General features: G+C 38.5%; 1 protein-coding gene across 9 annotated transcripts in view; it reads left to right on the top strand.

The window, feature by feature from the left end:
* The window catches only part of MCTP1 (multiple C2 domains, transmembrane 1), a 563,225-nt gene that overhangs the window by 178,750 nt on the left and 360,960 nt on the right, over positions 1–23,515 (top strand). For 4 of the 9 annotated variants that reach the window (XM_010831936.1, XM_010831932.1, XM_010831933.1 and 1 more), the window contains exon 1: positions 10,748–11,108. The exons of 2 other annotated variants lie outside the window; for them this stretch is intronic. In XM_010831936.1, the coding sequence (XP_010830238.1) occupies positions 11,052–11,108 (57 nt within the window). In that variant the 5' untranslated portion in view covers positions 10,748–11,051. Of the gene's footprint in view, positions 1–10,746; positions 11,109–23,515 lie in introns of those variants that run through there. 3 more of the 9 variants (XM_010831938.1, XM_010831937.1, XM_010831934.1) reach the window with 2 other exon arrangements.

The raw sequence follows: 23,515 nt of genomic DNA, 5'->3' as shown, positions 1-23,515 counted from the left end.
GCTTTTTCTATGATCCAACAGATGTTGGCAATTTGATCTCTGGTTCCTCTGCCTCTTCTAAATCTAGATTGAACATCTGCAAGTTCTCAGTTCATGTACTGTTGAAGCCTAGCTTGGAGAATTTTGAGTATTATTTGCTAGTGTGTGAAACAAGTGCAATTGTATGATAGTTTGAACATTCTTTGCCATTGCCTTTCCTTGGGATTGGAATGGAAACTGACCTTTTCCAGTCCTGTGGCCACTGCTGAGTTTTCCAAAGTTGCTGGCATATTGAGTGCAGCACTTTCACAGCATCATCTTTTAGAATTTGAAATAGCTCAACTGGAATTCCATCACCTCCACTAGCTTTGTTCGTAGTGATGCTTCCTAAGGCTAACTTAACTTTGCACGCCAGGATGTCTGGCTCTAGGTGAATGATCACACCATCATGGTTATCTGGGTCATGAAGATCTTTTCTGTAAAGTTTTTCTGTGTATTCTTGTCGCCTCTTCTTAATATCTTATGCTTCTGTTAGGTCCATACCATTTCTGTCCTTAATTGTGCCCATCTTTGCATGAAATATTCCTTTGGTATCTCTAATTTTCTTGAAGAGATCTCTAGTCTTTCCCATTCTCTTGTTTTCCTCTATTTCTTTGCATTGATCGCTGAGGAAGGCTTTCTTATCTCTCCTTACTATTCTTTGGAACTCTTTATTTAGATGGATGTATCTTTCCTTTTCTCCTTTGCCTTTTGCTTGTGTTTAACTTGGGTCATTTTCTCTACCTGGTCTTCCAGTTCACTGATCCATTGCTTTCTATCATCTAACCTACTGTTGATTCCTTATAGTGTATTTTTCATTTGTTATTGTATTCCTCATCTGTTCAGACCTTCTTTATACTTTTTAACTTTATGTTAAACTTCTCATATCTTCCAGTTTATTGAGAATCTCTATTATTATTACATGGAACTCTTCATGAAATAAGTGGCTTATCTCCACCTTGGTTTTTTTTTTTTCCCCCCTGAGGTTTTGTCTTGGTACTTCCTTTGGAACATATTCCTCTGTCATCATTTTCATTGCTTCTCTGGTTTATCCTCTGACTTGTCTCTATGTATTAAGTAGGTCATTTATATTTCCTGATCCTGGAGAAGTGGCCTTACGTAGGAGATGTAGTCTGGTTGCACATTCCTGTCTCTCACCAGATCTATATGTGTTGGGGGTACTGCCTGTATGGGCTGCCTGGGCCCTTCTGTTGTGTCAGGGCTGACTGCTGTTGGTGTGCAAGCAGGCAGGGCTGGCCCTCAGCCTGGTTGGCTGTGACAGCTGCTGCATGCAGTGGCTGCTTACCTGCTGGTAAGCGGGGCCAGATCCCAGTGCATCCGGCTCTGCAGCCTTGGAGTAGATAATCCTGGGCTGGTTCTGACTTGTTGGTAGGAAGGGCTGGGTCCTTGGGTGGCTAGCTGTGGAGGCTGGGGAATCCCCTGGTGCTGCCCTGATAGAGTACTCAGATTTTTAAAACCTGCTCTTTGAAGAACCATGGAATCTTGCCTCAAAAATTACCTTGAAATTCCTAAAACTGTTTTATGAAATGGAGACAGTGCAAGGAAGAATGGCAGTAGAACCAGAATGAAAGAGAAATACGAAGGGGCCCAGGTGAGGGGCCTGAGTGTGGGGTGTGTTGAGAATTCTGAGGCATAAACCTAGGCAAGCAGTAATCTTAGGGGAATAAGCTATGCTTTGATGACCAGACAACCTGAATTGTGTAAGTTAAGATGGTTGGAGTGTTGCAGAGAATAGAGAACTAAAATAAAGAAAGCTTTGTAGTACTGTTTCTTTTTGTTGAGTGCCAGTTCAGAAGAATGCTATGTCTCTCAAGATGACAGGTTCTGGAATGAGTTTATTAACTTAGTCAAACAGTAAAGACCATAAGGGAATGAAACAGATCTCACACTTAAGCAGATCTTCTGAATTCAGGATTGAGTTAACATTTTAGACCATGTCTAAGAGGGTCTAAATTGGACTGTTTTAGTGGTATAGGAACCAATGAAGGCCTTTTCTCACTACTTATGTAGTTTCCTTCACATTTACTGCATGAGTCAGAAGGTGTTATTTTTATCAAATCAATTCCAAAGTATTATTTTTAATAAAAGTCGGCAATTTATGAATTTGAAAGTTCCATTTTAAGTTTAACAGAAAGTTTGGTTTCAAGTAGGATGTATCCACATCAATTTCCTTATGTTCAATGCACTTTTATTCTGAAATTAAGCTTGTTCAATATCTAAGGAAAAAAATGACCTTTAAATTAAACTCTGGAATATTTGCTCATCTAAGATTTCTCAAAGGTATTCCTATTTTTACTTCCCAGGATTGATAAATGCAGAAATAAAAAGTATTCCTTTAATTTCTTCTGCATAGTGAGGGGGGGAAAAGTGTAGAATTAAATTTGTCACCTTCCTTGGATATGTCTCCTAAGAATAATTGTATCTAGGCCTCTAGTATTTTATGGTGGTTACTTGCTTCATAATTTTCAGATATAGAAGAATTACAGTTTTTCTAATTGGTATATAATAAAGAGAAATGATATGGCATAAATTTTTTTGACCTTGTTTTTATACCTATCCTTCTGAAAAATTGCACTTACAGTAGTATAGAAATTAACATTTGAAATTGAAATCTTCATCATTTCTTCCAAGGGAACATTGTAAAAGTACCACAAGACTGAAAGCATGGACTCTGGAGCGAGACTGCCTGTGTTTGAATCCTGGTTCAGCCACCTACTAGCTGGATAATCTTGGGCAGGTTACTTAACTTCTCTTTGCCTCAGTGTCCATATCAGAACAGGAGTATTTCCGTGCCCACTTCACACTGTTATTTTCAGAAAGAAATTAGTTAGTATTGGTAAAGTGCTTAGAACGGTGCCCAGCATATAAGTACATAGTGCATGTTTGGTGTTAAAAACGATGAAGTGAAATAAAGTATACAGGCAACAGAGTGCAGTGTTTAAGGGTGTGGATTCTAATCCCAGCTCCTCTACTTGTTACCTGTGTAAATGTGGTCAGGTTGCTTAACTTCCTTAAGCCTCTGTTTCCTCCATTGTAAAATAATTCCTGAAGATAGTATTAGCTTCTCAGAGTTTCTGAGGATTAAACGGGATGGTCTTTAGCAAGCACGTAGCGCAATATCTGTTTCCCAGCACCGATGGTTACAAATAAGTGTTATCATTTCTGTGCATACTCTGTCTGTGTTCTTGGGTTTTTTCTCTTTGATTCTCCACTTTACACTCCTAGGTCATTTCTGGACCTTCATAGGACCAGATAGGGATTCTCTGAAAGGTGTGGCGATGAGGGCAGAGTGAGGATAAGGGTGGTTGTAAGATAAATTACTTAAGCTCCCATGAGGTCTTGCAGGGTGGACTTGTGTTAGGGTATTTGTCGCTCTCTGTGGTCTGGCCCAAGACTTTATGGGCCCAGAAACCAGAGCTGTCAGCAGTTCTGGAGCCCGTCTGTCCCCTAGAGCTGGGCTTCTATTAACAAAGCTCATATGATTGATGTACAGAATCAGAACGCCAATGTTTCCCTTTACAACGAGAAGTGAAACTGCTGGGGTGTGGTGGCTCGTGTTCCCACCCAAGTGCTTTTTGTGCCTGGAGACAGGCCACCTCTCTAACCAGGCTGCCAACTTACTAACTTTTATATTGGGAGACATAGCTCCTGCGTAGATCCTCAGGTCCCTCAGCTTTCCAGCAAGTTCTCCCTGAAGTCATGTAAACAGGATACCAAATTCTAATCAGAAAGTAACGTAATGGAAAGTAGCACATGGAGTCAGAAGACAGCTGGTTCTCAGACTTACAGGTTTAATGGAATTAAAGGCAGATTTATAATAAAAAGGGGCATGCCACTAGCCCAGAGTACCCTATCCCAGCATTTGAGTGATCATGGACTATGCTTGCTTCTGAGGTTGCTTTGTACCTGTTTCATGGTCTAGACTGTCCTCCTATTGGCAGAATCAGTTTAGAGCATGGTCATATCTGAGAATCTGAGACTGGCACATCAGTGGGCACATATGGCCTTTGAAAGCTTTAGTTTGTCTCGTACTATATAAAGGTGAAGATTTAAAATTCAGGAGTATTCACGTAACTTAAAAAATTGGAAAAAATATTTGAAAAGTCCAGAGATCTATCCTTCCTGGACCCTTCCTCCATCTTTCCTAGACCCTTCCCATGTGAGGTCTATTCTCTGGAGCCGAGTAGAGACTGTCCCCTGTAGGTGAGGCTTTGGTGCTGCCTTTCAGTCCCATCTGCCAGGTCCCTACCAGGGCCATGACATTGACTCGCATTCCCCACTGGTAACGTGCATGCCTCGAAGCATTTGAATTCGTATCGTTCTGACAGTTAAACTTCCCTTTCTTATTTATGTGCTCTGACCTTCTGTATTTTTATTTCAAAGGTTTATTCTCAAATGGTAGTCTTATTTTCTCATTTCCAGATTCATTTTAATGTCGGCCCCCCAAATAGCTAATTGCAAACACGTTTGAGTTTGTAAGTCCTAGAGGTTACAGTGATAGAAGACTCAAGTGTAAAGCTCATAGCTTCAAGAAAGTGGATATCCTGAATCTCTCCCCAGGAAATAGGTGACGCTGCCTGCCTGCCTTCTCTGTTTCTAGATGGAGAGTCCTTTCTTCCTCCTGGGTGAAGAAATTAACTACTCTTATATTCTATACTTTTTAAAATGCTCTAGATATTATGTGCATTGAAAGAAAAATAATAGCAACATTGTATTTACAAAAGTGATAAATATGGATGCTTGGTTTACAGATGTATTTATGATGGAATTTCTTTAAGAAATAAGATTATTTTTAGCTTCAATATTATAAACTATTAATAATCAGATATAGGAAGCTTTGCCATTTGTTATGATTCTTAGGAATTGCAGGCTTTTTGGTAACTGTCTCTGAATTCAGGAAAATGTCATTATATAATTGGATTATTGATTGTGAAAAGAAATTAGCTTTCCCAAGGAAGCATATTTCTTTTCCCAATGAATAACCTGCCCCTTAATTCCTACTAATCTTCTAAATAGGATTAATATATAAGTGATCTATTTGGAAAAACAGATTTGCTTGAGAAAAGAGAAATGTCAGTTGCAGATCTTTCTATATCTCACAGGTCTGTACTACTACAAATTTAACTACTTGGTATTTTGAATAATCCTTAGGGTGCAAGATAATATTCTCTTCTCTCTGCTTCATAGCATCTTGTATAGATCTCTTATAATAACAGTTACTCCATCTTAATTAAACTCCTAAATTAAATAATGAATTACCACCATCTCTAGCACATGGTTATTTCTCCGTTTCATCATCATCATCTACTTGTAAGTTTCTTTCCTCAATTAGACTTCCTATTTCTTGATTATAAGGATTACTTCAAGTGTGTTCTCTCTCAAAGATTGTTTCAAGTGTGTTCTCTCTAACACAGTGTGGGCACATAGCAGATACTCAGCAATTGATGAACTGAACTCATCAGAATAGGAGTTCTTCTCAGATCCCTTTTAGGTGTGCATTCTGACATTATTGTTGGGAATGCTTCAGGAAGAATGGCTGAATTTTCACCATTCTTTTGACTCAAGAAATATAGATAAGTAACTGAAAAACAATAAAGTTTTAAATTAAAAAAGCATAAAATTTAAAAATAATAAACCACTAAAAGTATTATAAACAATGATAAAACAAGCTGCACTCTGAAAAGTGATTTCTGTGGTTTATATAATGGACAAAAGAGTTGAACTGTAGTATATGAAGACCGCCCAGTAAGTAAAAGAAAAACAACCTATTAGGGAAGAGGCCAATAATAATTAGATCAGATGCTCAACTTCAGCAGTAATTAGGGAAACCAAAATTAAAACCCTGAGATTCTATACCCGTCACAAACAAATGACAAAAATGTCAGAGTCTGGAATATCAGTACTGAGGAGATAGTACAAATCTAGAGTAAGAAAGACTCTTGTACATTGCTGGCTGAGTTGTAAATTGTCGAATTATGTTGGGATCCAGTTTGACAGTTTCCAGTAAAGGTGCAGCTGTGCATATCCAATGACTCTACAATTCTGTCCCCTCTTAGTACAATCCTGTCCACCTCTAGAGAAGTTCTTGCACATGTACAAGAATTAGAGTAGCTTAATAGTAGCAATAGGGACTTCCTTGGTCCCTATAGTTGGGACCAGTGGTTGGGACTCTGTGCCTCCAATGCAGGGGGTGCAAGTAATGACCTCTGGTTGAGGAACTAAGATCCCACATGAAATCATTTTTAAAATTAAGAAAAATAGTAGAAATACATTAGAGATAACCTAAATCTACCAATAGGGGAATGGTTGTATGAATTGGAATGCTATAGAGCAATTAAAAAGATTATATTATGTAGAACTATTAATACATAAAACTTCAAGATAATGCTAAGCAAAAAAATAAAACTAAAAATTAAAGCATCTACATGTCATGCTACAATTTTATGAAGCTTAAAACATGCAAACAAGTATCTTATTTATGGATAAACACATGTTTAATGGAAATATAGAAAAGATGCATGGGAATGATAAAAGATAATCCTATAGAGTGTTTACCTAAGGAGGAAATGGCGTAGGCAGGAGCATATGGTGGCTTTAATTGTATCTGAAATGTTTTATTTCTTCCAGGAAATCTGAAGCAAATTTTGCATTATGTTAAGGTTTTCAAGAGAGTCAACAGACTCTGTAGGAGGTTTAAGGTATCAGGATAAGTAGGCTTTGAGAATAAAATAGAGCAGTATACTCACTGCCTGGCAAACGCATCAGTGTGTCAGCACTATGTAAATTCCAATCCTGGTTAGCTTTACTAAACTTGAAAAGGGCCTGACTCCTGTCTCAGACTGAGTACCATTAGCTGTGTGATTTTTAAGGAAGGAATACTGTGGAAACCCAGGGGAATACAAAAGCGTGGGTGGGACCTAAGATAATGTGAAGATTTTTGAGGACTTGATCGAGCCAGAAAAAAACAACCAACCAACCAAGGTTTAGATTTTGTACTGGAGTGGGTAGTCATTTCCCTTCTCAGGGGATCTTCCCAACCCAGGGATCAAACCCAGGTCTTCCACATTGCAGCCAGATTCTTTACCATTTCAGCCACCAGAGAAGCCCCAGTTAGGAAAGCAATTCTGCCCAATTCAGAGACCAGGAACCTTTCACTGAGCAAATAATAGGCCAGTTTATTTACAGTGATCCAAGACCAACTAAATTAATGTAAGGCATATTATTATGAATATTTGGCTGTCAATATGTTGACAGTTGAATAAATCAAAGCTATATTTTTATGAAGTCAATAAAAGAACTTTCAGGAAGCCGAGAAAAAAAAATCAAAGACCTTAGCTGATCTCAGAAGGTGCACTGGAGGGCCTCTTGTAGCTTGCTGTGGGTTCCTGTCTCTCTCTGCCCTCTCGTTGTCTCTCTCTTGACATATCTCCTAGCCACACTGAAAAATTAGATAATGCATAAGTTTGGACTGATGAAGAATGGAGAGAGTGGTAGAGAAAAGCACTCTCATTTCTGTTACTTTGCTTTAAAAAAAAAAGTAAGAGTAGTCCATTTAGAGTAAGAATAATGTAGTAGAGAAATATAAAATATCAAACTTATTTCATTTTAAAGAGTAGCATGTTCTTTTCAGTTTACCTAAGGGGTATATAAATTCACTTTCATTTTATGAGTTTCATGCAATAGGTAATAAACAAAGTGAAATGACTGGCTTTCTCCCCAGTCACTCTCTTATTTCACATCTCTTTTCCTAGACATAACCATTTGTCCACAGTTGGTGTGCAGTCATCCTGGTCCTTTTCTGTTACTTTGCATGTAAAAATTTATGTACCCATAACTGGGATAATGTATTTTTCTGAAACATGTTATTTCCATTGAATGTCTTTTAGGGTGTTCGCATGTCAGTGCATCCCAGTTCAGTTCAGTTCAGTTGCTCTGCTGCTGCTGCTGCTAAGTCGCTTCAGTCGTGTCCGACTCTGTGTGACCGCCATGAATTGCAGCACGCCAGGCCTCCCTGTCCATCACCAACTCCCAGACTTCACTCAAACTCATGTCCATCGAGTCAGTGATGCCATCCAGCCATCTCATCCTCTGTCGTCCCCTTCTCCTCCTGCCCCCAATCCCTCCCAGCATCAGAGTCTTTTCCAATGACTCAACTCTTCACATGAGGTGGCCAAAGTACTGGAGTTTCAGCTTTAGCATCACTGCACTGAGATAACATTAAAAAAAAAATTAGCTACATAATGTTCCTTAGTATACTTAACTCATTATTTAACACTTCAACTCCTCACGGCCTATTGCAGAGTTTCTGGTTTTTTACTACTACGAAAAATTCTGCAGTGAATATTCCAGTACATCCATCATTACCGCAAAGGGCAAATGTGATTTAATGAATGGCAAGATCTAGGAACTACAGTAACATTGTCCAGAATTTTCTTTTCTCATCTTTGTTATTTTTCTTGGGTTGGCCTCATTTTCAGACAACCTTACTTTGTGTGGTAGCAAATAATGTCAACCAGCAGTTCCACACTTACCTTCTATTGACTTTATAGCCTCTCTGTCAATATCAGCAGAAGTGCAGGGGTTGGCTCTTGCTTCAGTGGCTTGGGTCCTGTGTCCATTCTTGACCCTGTCACTGTAGTTCTGTGGATAATTTATACCAATCAGTCAAGCCTGCATCATGTGCCCACTTGTGGGGCTGGGTCAGCATAGTATAAACCACACGGATTGATAAGGAGGGTGGAATGGGTGGTTTGCTAGATAAAAATCAGGATTATGATACTAGAAGGAGGAGGTGTGTGTGCTGCTCAGGCAAATATATAATTGTCACTACAAATGTCTCATAGATAGTGTTTTTTTTTTTATATTTTTGTGAGTAGAAGATAGACTTACTAATGGTATCCAGATTTATGTCATAGGACCAGAGGATTCTTATAAGTATCATTCCAAATCTTTGCCAGAGTAATGAAGAAACAAGTCTATTATTTATATTTAATATTATATGTGAAAAGAAAACACATTATAGATTAAGGATCATTAATACCATGAAAGAGAGCTTGTTTTTCAGTTCAGGAAAGTGTTACTGAATGTATTTGGTAAATATTCAGTGATAATGATAGATTGTATCAATGACATAATAGGTACCTAGTCTTGAAACACATTTGTTAATACTCTATTGCCAACCCTAGGACACGACTGAGTGACTTCACTTTCACTTTTCCCTTTCATGCATTGGAGAAGGAAATGGCAACCCACTCCAGTGTTCTTGCCTGGAGAATCCCAGGGACGGGGGAGCCTGGTGGGCTGCCGTCTATGGGGTCGCACAGAATCGGACACGACTGAAGCAATGTAGCAGCAGCAGCAGTGCAGGTTCTATATTTTATTTACTCATTTATTAGACAAAGTTTATTAAATTCTGCTATGGACTGGTCATCATGCCAGGGGCTGGGAATAAAATACTGACTACAACAAGTTCCCTGCTCTCGGGTTTCTTTCATTCTTGTTAGGGGCCACAGACTATCAATAAGTAAATAAACAAAGAAGACAATTCCAGGTTGTGATTTAGCATGAAGGAAATATAAAGAACATGAGATGAAAAGTAACTGGGGAAGGTCATTTCAGATAAGGTGGTAAAGGAAGCCTTCCCTGAAGAGACATTTGAACTGCAACCTGAGGACTGAGAATGAACCCCAAATTCTAGACTTATGTTATGCAATATGGTAGCCACTAGCCATGTGTTAGCCATTGTGTATGCAAATATAGCTAGCTCAGATTAAAATGTACTATAAACGTAAAATAGACTTTAGCTCCCCAAGGCTAGTACAGACATTGTAATTAATTTTATATTGATTATAGATTAAAATGATATTATTTTAGATATATTAGGATAAACATTATTAAAATTAAGTTTACATGGTACTTTTCCCTTTTATAATATTAAAATGTTTAAAATTACATATGTGACTCATTTTATCTTTCTGTTGAACAGTCCTGGTCTACTTGCTATTTGATATGCATGTTTTCATCTTTTTGTTCTTGCTGATGGCAGTTGAATTTATGTGGTAGACTCTCCTCCAAGGATCTAAGTCTATAATTATTGACTGAAATGTCCAAATATAATAATTCAACGTGTGATCAAATTTAATGCAGCTCAGAGTTAAGATGTCTTGGATGGTGGGGAAAGCAGAGAACATTGCCACAGTTGCTAGAGCAGTTCTCTCATTAGTCATGTTCCTGTGGAAATGTTTGAGAAAAAGATAAAGGAAGACTCTGAGTTGGAGAGGTAGGCAGAGCTAGCAGTGCAAGGTAACGACAGCGTAGGACAGGATTTCTGTGGGAATCAGCGATAGCAAGCCACAAAGCTCTATTTCCATTCTCCACTTGGTGAAGAAGATTCTATTGTGTTCTGTGGAATTGCCACTTCTTGAATATTAAAGTCAGAGTTTGATTCTATACTGTTTGCACCGATGAAATGTTAGTGAAACTCTTTTTATATCTCTGTCAGAGCGATGTTGGCGAGTTCACACACATTTAATAACATTACATGAATTCATTGCCGAGAGTAAGCAGGGTCGTTTTTCTCTGAGCCATGCTGTTATTCAAATTTCCATTTGTGGTCTGTGCCATAGGGAAGAAGTTGATGATTTTGAAAACGCACGTCTGATTTAGCAGGGGAAATTTTTCAATTTTAGTTTGTAAACATTTGAGCCCCCCAAATGTGATGTTTGTTATGTAATCTAACAGTTTTGCGGGGGGAAACTCTATCCCTACTGGTTTGAGAGAGAGTTGAGTCATATCCTGTGAATGTGAAGCAACGGTATTTAAACATCACGGGTTCCTCTTACTTTCATTCTAAGTCGCTGCTGTTCAGAGCAGCAAGTGTTCTCTGCAAAGAGGCTGCTACTAGCCCTGAGAGGAGTACAGCCTTTCTTGCTGGGATTCAGTAACGAAAGCCAAGTCTGAGGATGCAGTTCTGTCACTGGAGTGAAAGATGTTTTGTTTATTTCTAATCAACTATGCTGTATAGCTGCAAGCTGAAAGGTGCCTGTAATTTGCCAGTTATTTGTAATAAGGTAAGTGTTATATTTTGATTTACTCACTGTACTGTGGCAGCCTTGAATTAACGTGGCTGTTATAGAATGTGATCATGCCTCAGAAAATGCCTTCTCGCAGGATCTTAAAGGTGGCTTGGAGATTCTTGTGCAAATAATTTTGAATTTATGATACAGCCCACTTGTGAGATACTTAATAGATTGATATTGCTTGCATGATAGTTTTTAATGATCAATATAGTGCCTGAGATGTGAAAACATTGTAGTAGCTTTGTATTGTTTTTAAGGATTAAGTAGTACTAGAATCATTGTTTTTCTTCTTGCTACCCTGTCATCTTGGTTAAAGGTAAAATGTAAATGCATAAAATTCCTATGATTATATTTGGATTTTATTCAAAATAATGATAGCTCAATAACTGTATTTCTCCATTACAAAAAAAGTGGTCTTAGTGATTTTTAGAAAGTTGAAAAGTAGTGTCTCTTGCTTTGACTTTTTATTTAAGTGAAAGGCCATTATTTTTAAACTTCTCATCCATTTGTTTCAAATTGTATATGAGTTTATTTTCATAAGTCTGTCTCCTGAGCTGTTGTTGGAGACACTCATATATATATTGTATGGATGGAGAAATCTGTGGATTAGAGAAGTGGACAAGAGGTTTGCTTTTGAAATTCTTGAAGATTGCTGAGGAAGGTGGGAATGGAAAACAGGAATGTTGTCTTGGTTTTTTATTGATTAAAGAAATGGTATCAAATCAGAGCTAAGGTGTATCTGGTATCATATCACTCTGGATAGTCATATTTAAGGCATTTGAATTCTTCTGAAGTAGAAAAGGTTAATTTGATTGTGAGAGCTACAGCTGTGAATTTGTGAGATGTTGATGAAGGGATTTTCTATCTTTAGTGACAGTTGGCATTAGAATACTTTTTCTTCTTAATTGACCCACTGTCATGCTTAGAGATTATTTCATTTCTATTCAAAATTATGCCCACTACAAAATTGCTAGACTCTAACTACAACTTGGAGGTTATTTTCCATTAGATATATACATTTAATAACTCATGTTTTGCAAAGGCTGAAGTGAAGGCATGAAATTTTCCTCTTCTGTGAAGAGGAAATTAAAATTAGTTTAGCTTCCAAATATTTAAAGCAGTATTCTGAATTAGAAAAGGCAAACTTCAAAGAAAATGACTTAGCACTCTGTGAGCTTTGGAGACCTTGCATAGTGAAAAGGCACATATCCCAAAATATGAGAACACAAGAGGTTATAAATAGAGCAACCTGATGTTTGATATATAGAAAACTCTGCTTTTATGCCTGGACAAGGGTGGAGCTGTTCTGTTAAGCATTCTCCTTGAGATTGTTTCCTTATGCTATATGTGAATTAGGAAATGTCAATAAAGTGATAGAGTGTAATAATCTACATCAAGACAAAAGCATATCTTATTACAATTGACACTGTTTCTGATTCTTAAATCTGGATTATAATGCCCATCCAAACTGTTATTGTGAATGAAAACTCAGGCTGATGAAATGCTGTAAAACTCAAGTTTTGATAATATGCTCTGTTACAAATGTAGACTTAATTTTAATGACACTGTACAGCCAACTGGTAATTACCTGATTAGATTGCTTCTCCTCCTTCCTCTCTGTTGCCCTCATCCTTTGGCTGTTTTCCTGCTCCTTTGCACATCCAAGATGAGTGTGGGTAATGGGCAGAGAGAGAGGAGGAAAGTGAACAGACCAAACAGGGTCCCGTCTCTCTTTCTCACCTCTCATAATGGTTCTGGTGGGGAGCGAGGTCAGAAAGAGGTTAGATTTAATGGCAAAAATAAGTCTTTTAGATTTCAATTATTTAGGAAATTCCTTGACCTTTGAGACAAAGAATAATTGGGAGCATGGTTGGGACAAATTTATATACCTTACAGAATTATTGCAAAGAGGTAGTATCACATCTGTTGTATAATTTTAACTATAATGTTTTATATATGTTTCTGTGGAATTGTTTTTGTGTCTTCTTGAAGGAAAAGCACTGACAAGATATCAGAGATACTCAGAATTCCACTCTGGATTCAGACCATTTATTTTCAGAAATGAGGGTCTCCTTTTTCTCTTATTTTGTAAACTATTTTACTTGTGAATTTCTAGCTTATATAAAAATAGTATGCAAAGGTAAGCTCCAAAAATAAAAATAAAAACCTAATTTTACCTAAGCCTCAGTGCCGTTGGAAAATTTCAAATAGCTAAAGAAAAAGATACTTACCAAGTGGCAATTACATCTTGTCTTTAATCTAAAATCAACACCCAGTTAGGGGCTACATTAGCAGAAGCACATAACATAAAATTTTAAATATTTTTCTTTATAAGTAAAGCTTTGTCTGAAGGGTTCAGGGTGAGAAACTACAGAGTAGGAAGAAATTATTTTATAGAGTACTTTTTCTGACTCCTGAAAACTAAATCTTTCTGGGTTATGCTTTACATCTTAGAGTCTCTAGTGAATCCTACTGGATAGCAAAAGCAGCACATTCACTGGGAAAAATAAATAGTGATCACTGTCCTGCCTACTTCTGAAAATCTGTTATGAGGGTCACATCTACTTCTGAAAATCACATGAGACTTTGTGAGAAAGCACTTGTGAACTCGACAGAACTTGTAAATATCACTATCACCGAATAAGATATACAGAGTTACATAGATATTTGGAGGTGAACTTAGATGTGTTTATCTTCTTACTTCAGAAAGAAGGGAATTAGGTCCAGAATGCTTAAGGAAAGTGCCTAACTTCACTCAACTAGTGCCTAAACCTGGATCTTTTTATCTCCTCAGTTAGCTAGAAATTGATCACAAGATTAGCTGTTTCCTGCTGTTAAGAGTGTTTCTGGGTTTTTATAAAGATAAATACTATTTGCAGCATTGGTGCACATCCTTATAGGAAACTATATCCTTGCAGAGTGTTTCACAGAAGACATATTGCCCTGTCTACAAGTTTTGTGGGCTGAGAATTCTCGTTGGCTCTAGTTTAACGGAGCACAAATTTGTGGAGTGAAAATCAAACTACAGCATCTGACTCTTGCGATCTCTTAGCGATTGCTACAGTAGAAGTGTCCAGGCTCTTCTCTGGAGAGTTGAATCATAAAAGTAAACATGTGAAATGAATGGGGGCTTGATTTTGTAGCTTTTAAAACTGCAGATAGTATGGTAGATTGTTCTGATGCTTGTTGAAAGTGGCTAGTAAAAAAGAGATTCTTCCAAAGGTTACCCTTAAAAAGAGATTAGGAAAATTAAAAAGAACAAATTAACTTCCATTCATTTCTGTTAGAATTGATCTGGCTCTTTTACATTTATGGAACACTAATTTTCAGAGAGATGAGATGGGAGAACAATGACTTTTCATAATTATAAAAGTTAATGACATATATCCTATGATGCTAATGAACAAATTAGATTCATAAATAAAAAAATTTTTAAAGCCTCTTAACACTAAAATTAGAAGACAGGTTAATTAAAAGATTTCTTGTGTTGGTGGTATTAATAAGGTTTATATCTAATTCCTAAGAATTCAAAATAGGGTAACCATTTCCTTTAATAAAAAATGTGCCTCTCGTGAAAAGTATATACTATAATCTTCATTTCCTGTGTTCTAATTTATACCTTCAATAAATAAGTGGAATTTAACATCATGCAATCTTGCGAACAGATCCTAGCTCTGCTTTGTAATAAAATTCAAGTGTACCTTGATTGCAAGAACTGCATAAATCTATAACTGGTAGGAGATAAAGGAAAACTGATTTGAAAAGACCTTGATGCTGGGAAAGATTGAAGGCAGGAGGAGAAGGGGACGACAGAGGATGAGATGGTTGCATGGCATCACCGACTCAATGGACATGAGTTTGAGTGAACTCCAGGAGTTGGTGATGGACAGGGAGGCCTGGTGTGTTGCAATCCATGGGGTCACAAAGAGTCGGACACGACTGAGCAACTGAACTGAACTGATGAAATGAATAGTTTAAAAACTTCACTAAACATTAGTGTGGTGAGATTGTGTGTGATCTGAGGGACAGAGCTCTGGGCTGTAGGGTGGGTAGTGGGAGAAGCAGTATTTTTTTGTACCCTTGATACCTCCTGTGGTTTTGGAACTGACACGGAAGCCCGTGTCTTCTTTTGATTTTGTTTTCTTATCTACAAAGTTGACAACACATGTCCATGCTAGATGACAGTCCCACACACCCTATAGGGACTTTGTAAATACTGGTTACTCACCCTATGAACATCAAGGTGGGTGAAACACTTCCAGGTCAATCACAGAGTCCATAGAGGTACCAGTGTCGTTACGTACCAAGTGCTGGGCTTAGTTGCTCGGTCATGTCTGATTCTTTGTGACCCAATGGAGATTGCCAGGCTCCTCTGTCCTTGGGGATTCTCCAGGTAAGAATTCTGGAGTGGGTTTCCATGTCCTCTTTCAGGGGGTCTTTCCAACCCAGGGATCAAATCCAGGTCTCCCACATTGCAGGCAGATTCTTTACCATCTGAGCTATCAGGGAAACCCATGATTACTAGAGTGGGCAGTCTATCCATTCTCCAGGGGATCTTCTTGACCCAGGAATTGAACCAGGGTCTCCTGCATTGCAGGTGGATTCTTTACCAGCTGCGCTACCAGGGAAGACTGTTTGTGCCAAGGTTGGTAATGAATACCCCCTTGAGAGATACCCAAGTAGAAAAGCTTCAGAGATGGTTTATTGGGTTTTAATTCCATCTTAATTCATTGAGGTACTCAAAACAGTCACTTTGTCTCCCTTTACTTGAGTCATTTCACTAGTGGGATGGATTAGTAATATTCCTTCATGGCAATTTACTGCATACCCAAATGTAACAAAACAAATTTCAAATTCTGCTCTCCACAAGTGTTTCTAAGATGAAAATAGCAATAATGGCTAACAAGTAAGTCAGTCTCTATAATATATTTTAATGAATTGTCTTAATTTATTTCTTAAAAGTACCTTATGGGATTTGGGCACTATTATTATTGTTCCCTTTCACAGGTGAAGAAACTGAAATATAAATTAGGTGACTTATCCCAACAATCACCCAAATGGTATTATAATGATCAGAGTTGAACCTAGGTAGTCAGGCTTCAGAGCCAACATTCTTTATGTTCTATGCTGCCTCCAGTTAGATTAGCTTGATCCCAGTAATATGAAGTGACTGCTATAAAGTACTACAGAAAGGAAAACAAATCTTTTAAATGTTACTACATTTAATTATTTTGATGACTCCAGCATTCTCACTTGTGGTGAAACCCAGGCCTTTATGAATCAGAAATAAACTGAAGTTATTTGGGAATTCATAGCGAATGAGGCTAGTAATAATGCAAAATGCATTGGGAATGAACAGACATAACCAGTCCTTCTAGGGAATCTAGTCTTGGGTGCTGTGAAAAGATTTCATATTTTTGAGAGAGAAACAACTTTCAAGGCACACATTGTCAGCAGTCCTAGGAAAGCTCCTGGAAATTTGTGTGTTTTGAGGGAGAATTAATGTCATGTCCCCTTTTCTTTGTCAACTCTAAGAATTCCTGATAAAAGCCATTTGTGGGAAGGAGCATATTGAGTGAATAGTGGAAGGATTTTAGGTCCGTTATGTGACTACATCCATTTTGATCTGCCTTCTCCAAAGATTTCACAAGTTATGCTTGAAATTCTTGGGTAATTTTCTTTTTTAAAAATTTTATTTTTAATTGAAGGATAATTACTTTACAATATTGCATTGGTTTCTGCCGTACATCACTGTGAATCAGTCATAGGTACACAGGTGGCCCCTCCGGGCCCTTCCCACCCATCTAGGTTGCAACAGAGCCCTGGTTTGGGTTGCCTGAGTCATGCAGCAAATTCCCACTGGCATCTGTTTTACATATGGTACTGTATATGTTTCCATGCTACTCTCTGCATCCATCCCACCCTTTCCTCCCCCAACCCCGTGTCCATAAGACTGTTCTCTGTCTGTGTCTCTATTGCTTCCCTGCAAATAGGTTCGTCAGTACCATATTTCTAGATTCCATATATATACTTTAATATATGGTATTTGTGTTTCTCTTTCTGACTTTCTTCATCTGTATGATAGGTTCTAGTTCATCCACCTCATGAGAACTGACTCATATGTGTTCCATTTTATGGCTGAGTAATAGTCCATTGTCTGTATGTACCGCAGCTTCTTTATCCCTTCATCTGTCGATGGGCATCCAGGTTGCTTCCGTGTCCTAGCTATTGCAAATAGTGCTGCAGTGAACATTAGGGTACCTGTGTCTTTTTCAATTTTGGTTTCCTCAGGGTACATGCCTAGTAGTGGGATTTCTGGGTTGTATGGTAGTTTTATTCCTAGTTTGTAAAGGACTCTCCATACTGTCTTCCGTAATGGCTCTATCACTTTACATTCTCTTGGGTAATGTTCAAACCCTCGTGTTTCCTTAAGTCTCAAAGACAAGAACTTGCTTCAGGATGCTTTGTACCCTCAGTGCTCGCACAGTGCTTAGCACACTATGAACCTTCAGGAAGGATGCCTAGCAAGTTGGCTGGCCAGCTGGATGGATGGATGAATGGATAGACAATGGAAATGAACGGGCACATCCAGATCTGCTCCAAGTCATGACTCATGTACCTAGACTGAATTGGGATCAGCCTATTACTGAACTTGTGAGCGCAAGGGAATGAAATGTTAAATGTAAAAGCATTTAGTTCAGTTCATCTCATACTTCATCATCTGATGGTTTTCAATATAAAACTGACATATCTAGAAATCATTTCTTGCCACAAGCTTTTCCCACTGCATCATGTTAGAGATTCTTTAATTACACTATGGAACCATAGTTGGTTTACTTCCTTAATTCAAAAGCTAAATTGATACAGATATATACATACATAATTGACAAGTGTTATACATGTGCATAGAGAGAAATAATAAAATTAAAAGGTCAAAATAAATGTGAACAGCCAAATTAATGGGAATTGTCAGAATTTGACTATTTTAAAATTTATTGTGGAAGGCAATAAAAAATTCAGAAGAAACAATTAAAGCAGCATTTCAAAGGAAAGAAAGGTATTTTTTAAAATAAATTTAAAATATAGACTTCTTTCAGTCTTAGAACTGAAACTTGGTTTTTCCACAAAATTTCATTAGAGAGCTCAAATAAGAGGTCTGGTAACCAAGGTTTGTTTGGCATAATCAGTCAATTTTAAAGGATTGTTTCCAAAATGAGAATGGTGACTAAGGGCTTGGGTTAGGAAATGCTGCAGAGTTTGAGAAAAGGTATTAAGGTCATTCTTGTTTCAAGTTTTCCAGTGGGGAAAACACAGAGAAAACATTCCTGTAAAAGCATCTGTTCAAAAATAAAATATATACAAGTTTTAGACAATGGGAGCAACTCTATTGCAAAAATTACACATTTATCCTTGACCCAAAGCAGTCATTAAAAACAAAACATTAAAAAAAAAAAAGAAAAAAATCCCAATCAGCAAGAAATTATTGGATAAATATTCTTTTCCCTGGTCCTAAACACCATAGCACATGTTCACTATTCAAAGATGTTCTAATTTTTTGTGTCCAGGTGTCTGGTATTATTTGAATTTCATTTGAGTCCTGTGGCTCACTGTTTTCTCAAGAACCATCTTGCTTATAAATAGTATGTTCCGTGTCAGCAATCAGTGGCAAGGGTTACCCTGCTCAACAGTGGACTGCCTTTTACATCACAGAGTCTGGCCCTCGGTTTCAACATTCTTCCAGTGAAGGATTCACCTTGTAGCCTCGCTCACATTTTCCAAAGACTAGGAACATTTTTTAAGACAGAACTCTTGACTTGTTTTTTTTCTTATCAATTCAGTGGTTGCTATGAATATTTAAATCAATTCTGAAACAATTACTTCCAAGTTTATCTGGCCACACTGTCTCGAAAGCTTTTGCTAAGCCCATGCCTGGAGTTTGAGAAATGTTTATGCTATTGATAGAGAGACAACACACACACACACACACACACACACACACAATGAGGTTAATCAGTTAGATAGTTAATTAATGAATGATGAATTAATTAGTGACTATCTCATGGTAAATGTGTACTCTAAATTGTTAATAGCTATAAGGAATCATTAATACACCAGACATAAGAAGACTCTAGCCTTATTATCTGTTTTAAATCATTGACAGATAGCACAGAATATTGACATTCAAGAGTTTTTGAAAAGGATATTGCAGTTCCAAAGATATCCAGATTACTACCAGGAAGTCACTAATATCAACAGGGAATATGACTTCTTAGGTCATATGACTTTCAAGAGACAGTATTAAGGTGGTTATTGTTTCAACCTTTCCAAGGGAGTAAAAAATAGAAAATTTTCCTGTAAAAATATTTGAACAAGTGAAACTAAATAGGGTAAAAAATATATGGAAATTTGAGACGAGAGAAGCAAATGTTTTAGAAAAATAGTTTTGTTCATGGGTCCTACATGGTGATGCAGAGAGTAGAGGTCCCATATGGGTGATTTTTATATAACAGACACAAATATGACTTTTTAAGAAATCAACTAATGTCTTAAAGGGCTTCCCTTGTGGTTCAGCTGGTAAAGAATCTGCCTGCAATGTGGGAGATCTGGGTTCCATCCCTGGGTTGGGAAGATCCCCTGGAGAAGGGAAAGGCTACCCACTCAATATTCTGGCCTGGAGAATTCCATCACAGAGTAGGACTCTACTGAGTGACTTTCACATGTACATGTACAATGTCTTAAAACTATTATTTGCTACATTAAAATATATATCTAATTGTACTCTGAGATCTTCCTCATCATGTCTGTTATTTTTTGTGTGTTTTCATGAAAGACTGCTATTGCATTTTACAATTTTAATTGAAGGTTTTTTTTTAAACAAAAATTAAGGTCAAAGTTAATGAAAAGCTAAATAGCAGTTTTATCTAAAAAATACAATATTATTTTATTTAATAAGTCAAATAAGTTCAACATAGTGTGCCAGCGGTAAAATTTCTGGTTTCTTCCTTTACCTGAGCAGCATGTAATTCATATTGACAGCTTCTGGAATTAGAAGGTGCCTTAAGATAGACTAGCTCAACTCCTTATATTTTCAAATGAGGAATATTCTGGCACGAGTAAATTAAATGACTTTTCCGAGATTATATACACCCAACTCACAACAGAGTCAAGCTGAACCTGGGGTTCTCACATGCAACAATGCAGTCTTTTTACTCTCTTAGTCACTGAGAGCATCATTTTCTGAACTTAGTATTCAAATGCTGCATGGGATTTTCACTTCATCTTTAAATCGCTCAGTCGCGTCTGACTCTTTGCAACCCCATGGACTACATAGTCCATGAAATTCTCCAGGCCGGAATACTGAAGTGGGTAGTCTTTCCCTTCTCCAGGGGATCTTCCCCAACCCAGGGATCAAACCCAGGTCTCCCGCATTGCAGGCAGGTTCTTTACCAGCTGAGCCACAAAGGGAAGCCCAAGAATACTGGAGTGGGTAGCCTATCCCTTTTCCAGTGGATCTTCCTGACCCAGGAATCAAACCAGGTCTCCTGCATTGCAGGTGGATTCTTTACCAACTGAGCTACGAGGGAAGCCCTTTCACTTCGTACTAAAATTTTAATTGTGCATGGCATAAATCAACTTAAGTTTGCCCCAATTTCCTTTCAGCCACACACATTTTTTACCGTATTTTTGGAAAGGCATATTTTTTTTAACCCACAGTTTCTCCACAGAAACTTTTCCTAACACCTGTACGCTTACTTTTGTTCTATGCGCTTGGCCATGAAGATGCACTTGTAATTACAGAAGTGGGCCCACATTTAACCACTCTTACAGATCTAAAACTGGTTAGATTTTCCACCCCCTCCAACTTTCCAGAACCTCAACACAAACTCCTACATCAAACTGACAGAAAACTCCATAAACGGGAATTATTGTATTAGGAAACAACATACACATCACTTCAAATCATTCAACCAAATAAATGGGAACAATTATTGAACAATGCTCCGTACTAATAACGGTTTTTTTGTCATCAAAATAATGATGAGCTGCAAGTTCCCAGCCCCATTGCCTCTCTGCGTGGCTCCTGCAGAAGCTGGGCGGCCACACCCAGGCAGAGGCGGTCAAGGCACAGGGTGCTGTACCTCTCCAGGTGGAAGATTCTCTTAGGAGATGGCCCAGGTAAAGGCGGCACCAGATAATCTGGTCCACTCTCTTTCTTTTAGATATGAACCAGCAAAGTCTGTGCTTGATTGGGATTCTTATTTGCAGCTGCAGTGGTGAGTGAGGAAGCGACTTTTTCCAGCGTATTCTTCAAAATGCTAGTTCTATGAAATCAGCATTCCGTAATCAAGTAACTTTGGGAAAATGGCAGATTGTTTTCCGCCTCTGAATATTCACACTGGAGGCAAAAAAAAAAAAAAGGCATCAAAAGCTTGAAAATTGGGGATGGTGGTTGTTTAATATTCCTTAACCCAATATTTCCCAAATAAATCCATTTTCAAAATATGACCTATTAACATTATGAAACACACTTGGGAAACACAAAATAGACATTTTCCTCACTGACTGTATGTCCTGGAAAGGGTGGTCTTGGAAATGTCAATTTACTGTTCCCTCAGGGGTCTCTGTCCCTGTTTTTGTTTGTCAGTTGCTAAGTCGTGTCTGACTCTTTGCAACCCCATGGACTGCAGCACGCCAGGCCTCCCTGTCCATCACCAACTCCCAGAGCTTGCTCAAACTCATGTCCATTGAGTCGGTGGTACCATCCAACCATCTCATCCTCTGTCATCCCCTTCTCCTCCTGCCTTCAGTCTTTCCCAGCATTAAGGTCTTTTCCAATGAGTCGGTTCTTTGCATGAAGTGGCATCAGTCCTTCCAATGAATACTCAGGGTTGATTTCCCTTGGGATTGACTGGTTTGATCTCCTTTCTGTCCGAGGGACTCTCAAGAGTCTGCTCTAGCACCGCAGTTTGGTGCTCAGCCTTCTTTGTGGTCCAGTTCTCACATCTGTACATGATTATTGAAAAAGCCATAGCTTTGACTATATAAACCTTTGTCAGCAAGTAGTTTCTCTGCTTTTTAATATGCTGTCTAGATTTGTCATAATTTTTCTTCCAGGGAACAAGTTTCTTCCAATTTTATGGCTGCAGTCACTATCTGCAGTGATTTCAGAGCCCAGGAAAATAAAATCTGTCACTGTTTCCACTTTTTCCCCATCTATTTGCCATGAAGTGAAGGAATTGGATGACAGCCTCTCATAACATGAGCTCAAGATGGAACGTAAGAATAATTTTGACTTTGAAATTTTTAACTTCGTTCAATAATACCCAAGGTGCTGTTTCTCTGAGCGGGTCTGATGATGAAAGGACAGAGGCTCAGGGCAGAGAGTAATAAACCACTGAAGTGGGAGATGGAGAAAATTTCACAGAAATACCCCTTTAGGCTACATTGAGCAGGGTGTATTGGTGTTTTCCAGGTGGATAAGAGCATAGGTGTAGAGGCACCACTCAACATAAGAGTTCAGGAAACTGTTGTTGTTGTTTTAAAAGTGTCTTTGGAGTCTGAGGTGGAAAGGGGTGTGGCTGACAAGGCAGGCCAACCCAAGTCCACTCCTTGAATTCTTTCGCTGCTGAGCTGAGAAGCTTGGCAACCAAGTCTCAGCAGCGGAGAGCAGTTGAACCAGGAGGCTGGATGAAGAGAAAACGAAGGCAGGGAGGAAACTGAGAGTCTGTTGCCTCTTGGTCAAAGAATACCTTCGGCAAGTGCCACCGTGTGGGCTTGACTCCTCCTCTGTCCAAGGATAAGAGAGAATTAAGAGGCTCCCTGGTGTGGGGCATGGTGGACTTCCTGAGAAGCTCAGCTGTATAGGACAGCTGGGCCACTGAGCTGTGATGTGACCTGAGGGTATTATGATGAACTATAACAAGGAGCAGAAAGGGCAGCTGGCACCAGGCTTGAGAGAGGCTTCCTAATACATCCCCTGGAAACAGGTGGAAAGTAGACAGGCTTGGAGCTGAAAGACCTGGGTTCAAATCTAGTCCTCCCCATGTGGTAGGTGACTTTGAGAACACTGTTTGACATCTCTGGGTTTGAGTTTCCTCCTCCAAAAATGAGAATGAAAATATCTTATTTGGAACAAGCTACTGTAGGTCAGGAGAAGGCAATGGCACCCCACTCCAGTACTGTTGCCTGGAAAATCCCATGGACAGAGGAGCCTGGTAGGCTGCAGTCCATGGGGTCGCTAAGAGTCTGACATGACAGAGCGACTTCACTTTCACTTTTCACTTTCATGCATTGGAGAAGGAAATGGCAACCCACTCCAGTGTTCTTACCTGGAGAATCCCAGGGAAAGGGGAGACTGGTGGGCTGCTGTCTGTGGGGTCGCACAGAGTCAGACACGA

The sequence above is a fragment of the Bison bison genome, unplaced genomic scaffold (genome assembly GCF_000754665.1).
Source record: "Bison bison bison isolate TAMUID 2011002044 unplaced genomic scaffold, Bison_UMD1.0 scf7180017864533, whole genome shotgun sequence".
Taxonomy (NCBI): Eukaryota; Metazoa; Chordata; class Mammalia; order Artiodactyla; family Bovidae; genus Bison; species Bison bison.
The sequence above is the reverse complement of the archived record's forward strand: the minus strand, read 5'-3'. Positions and strand labels throughout refer to the sequence as shown.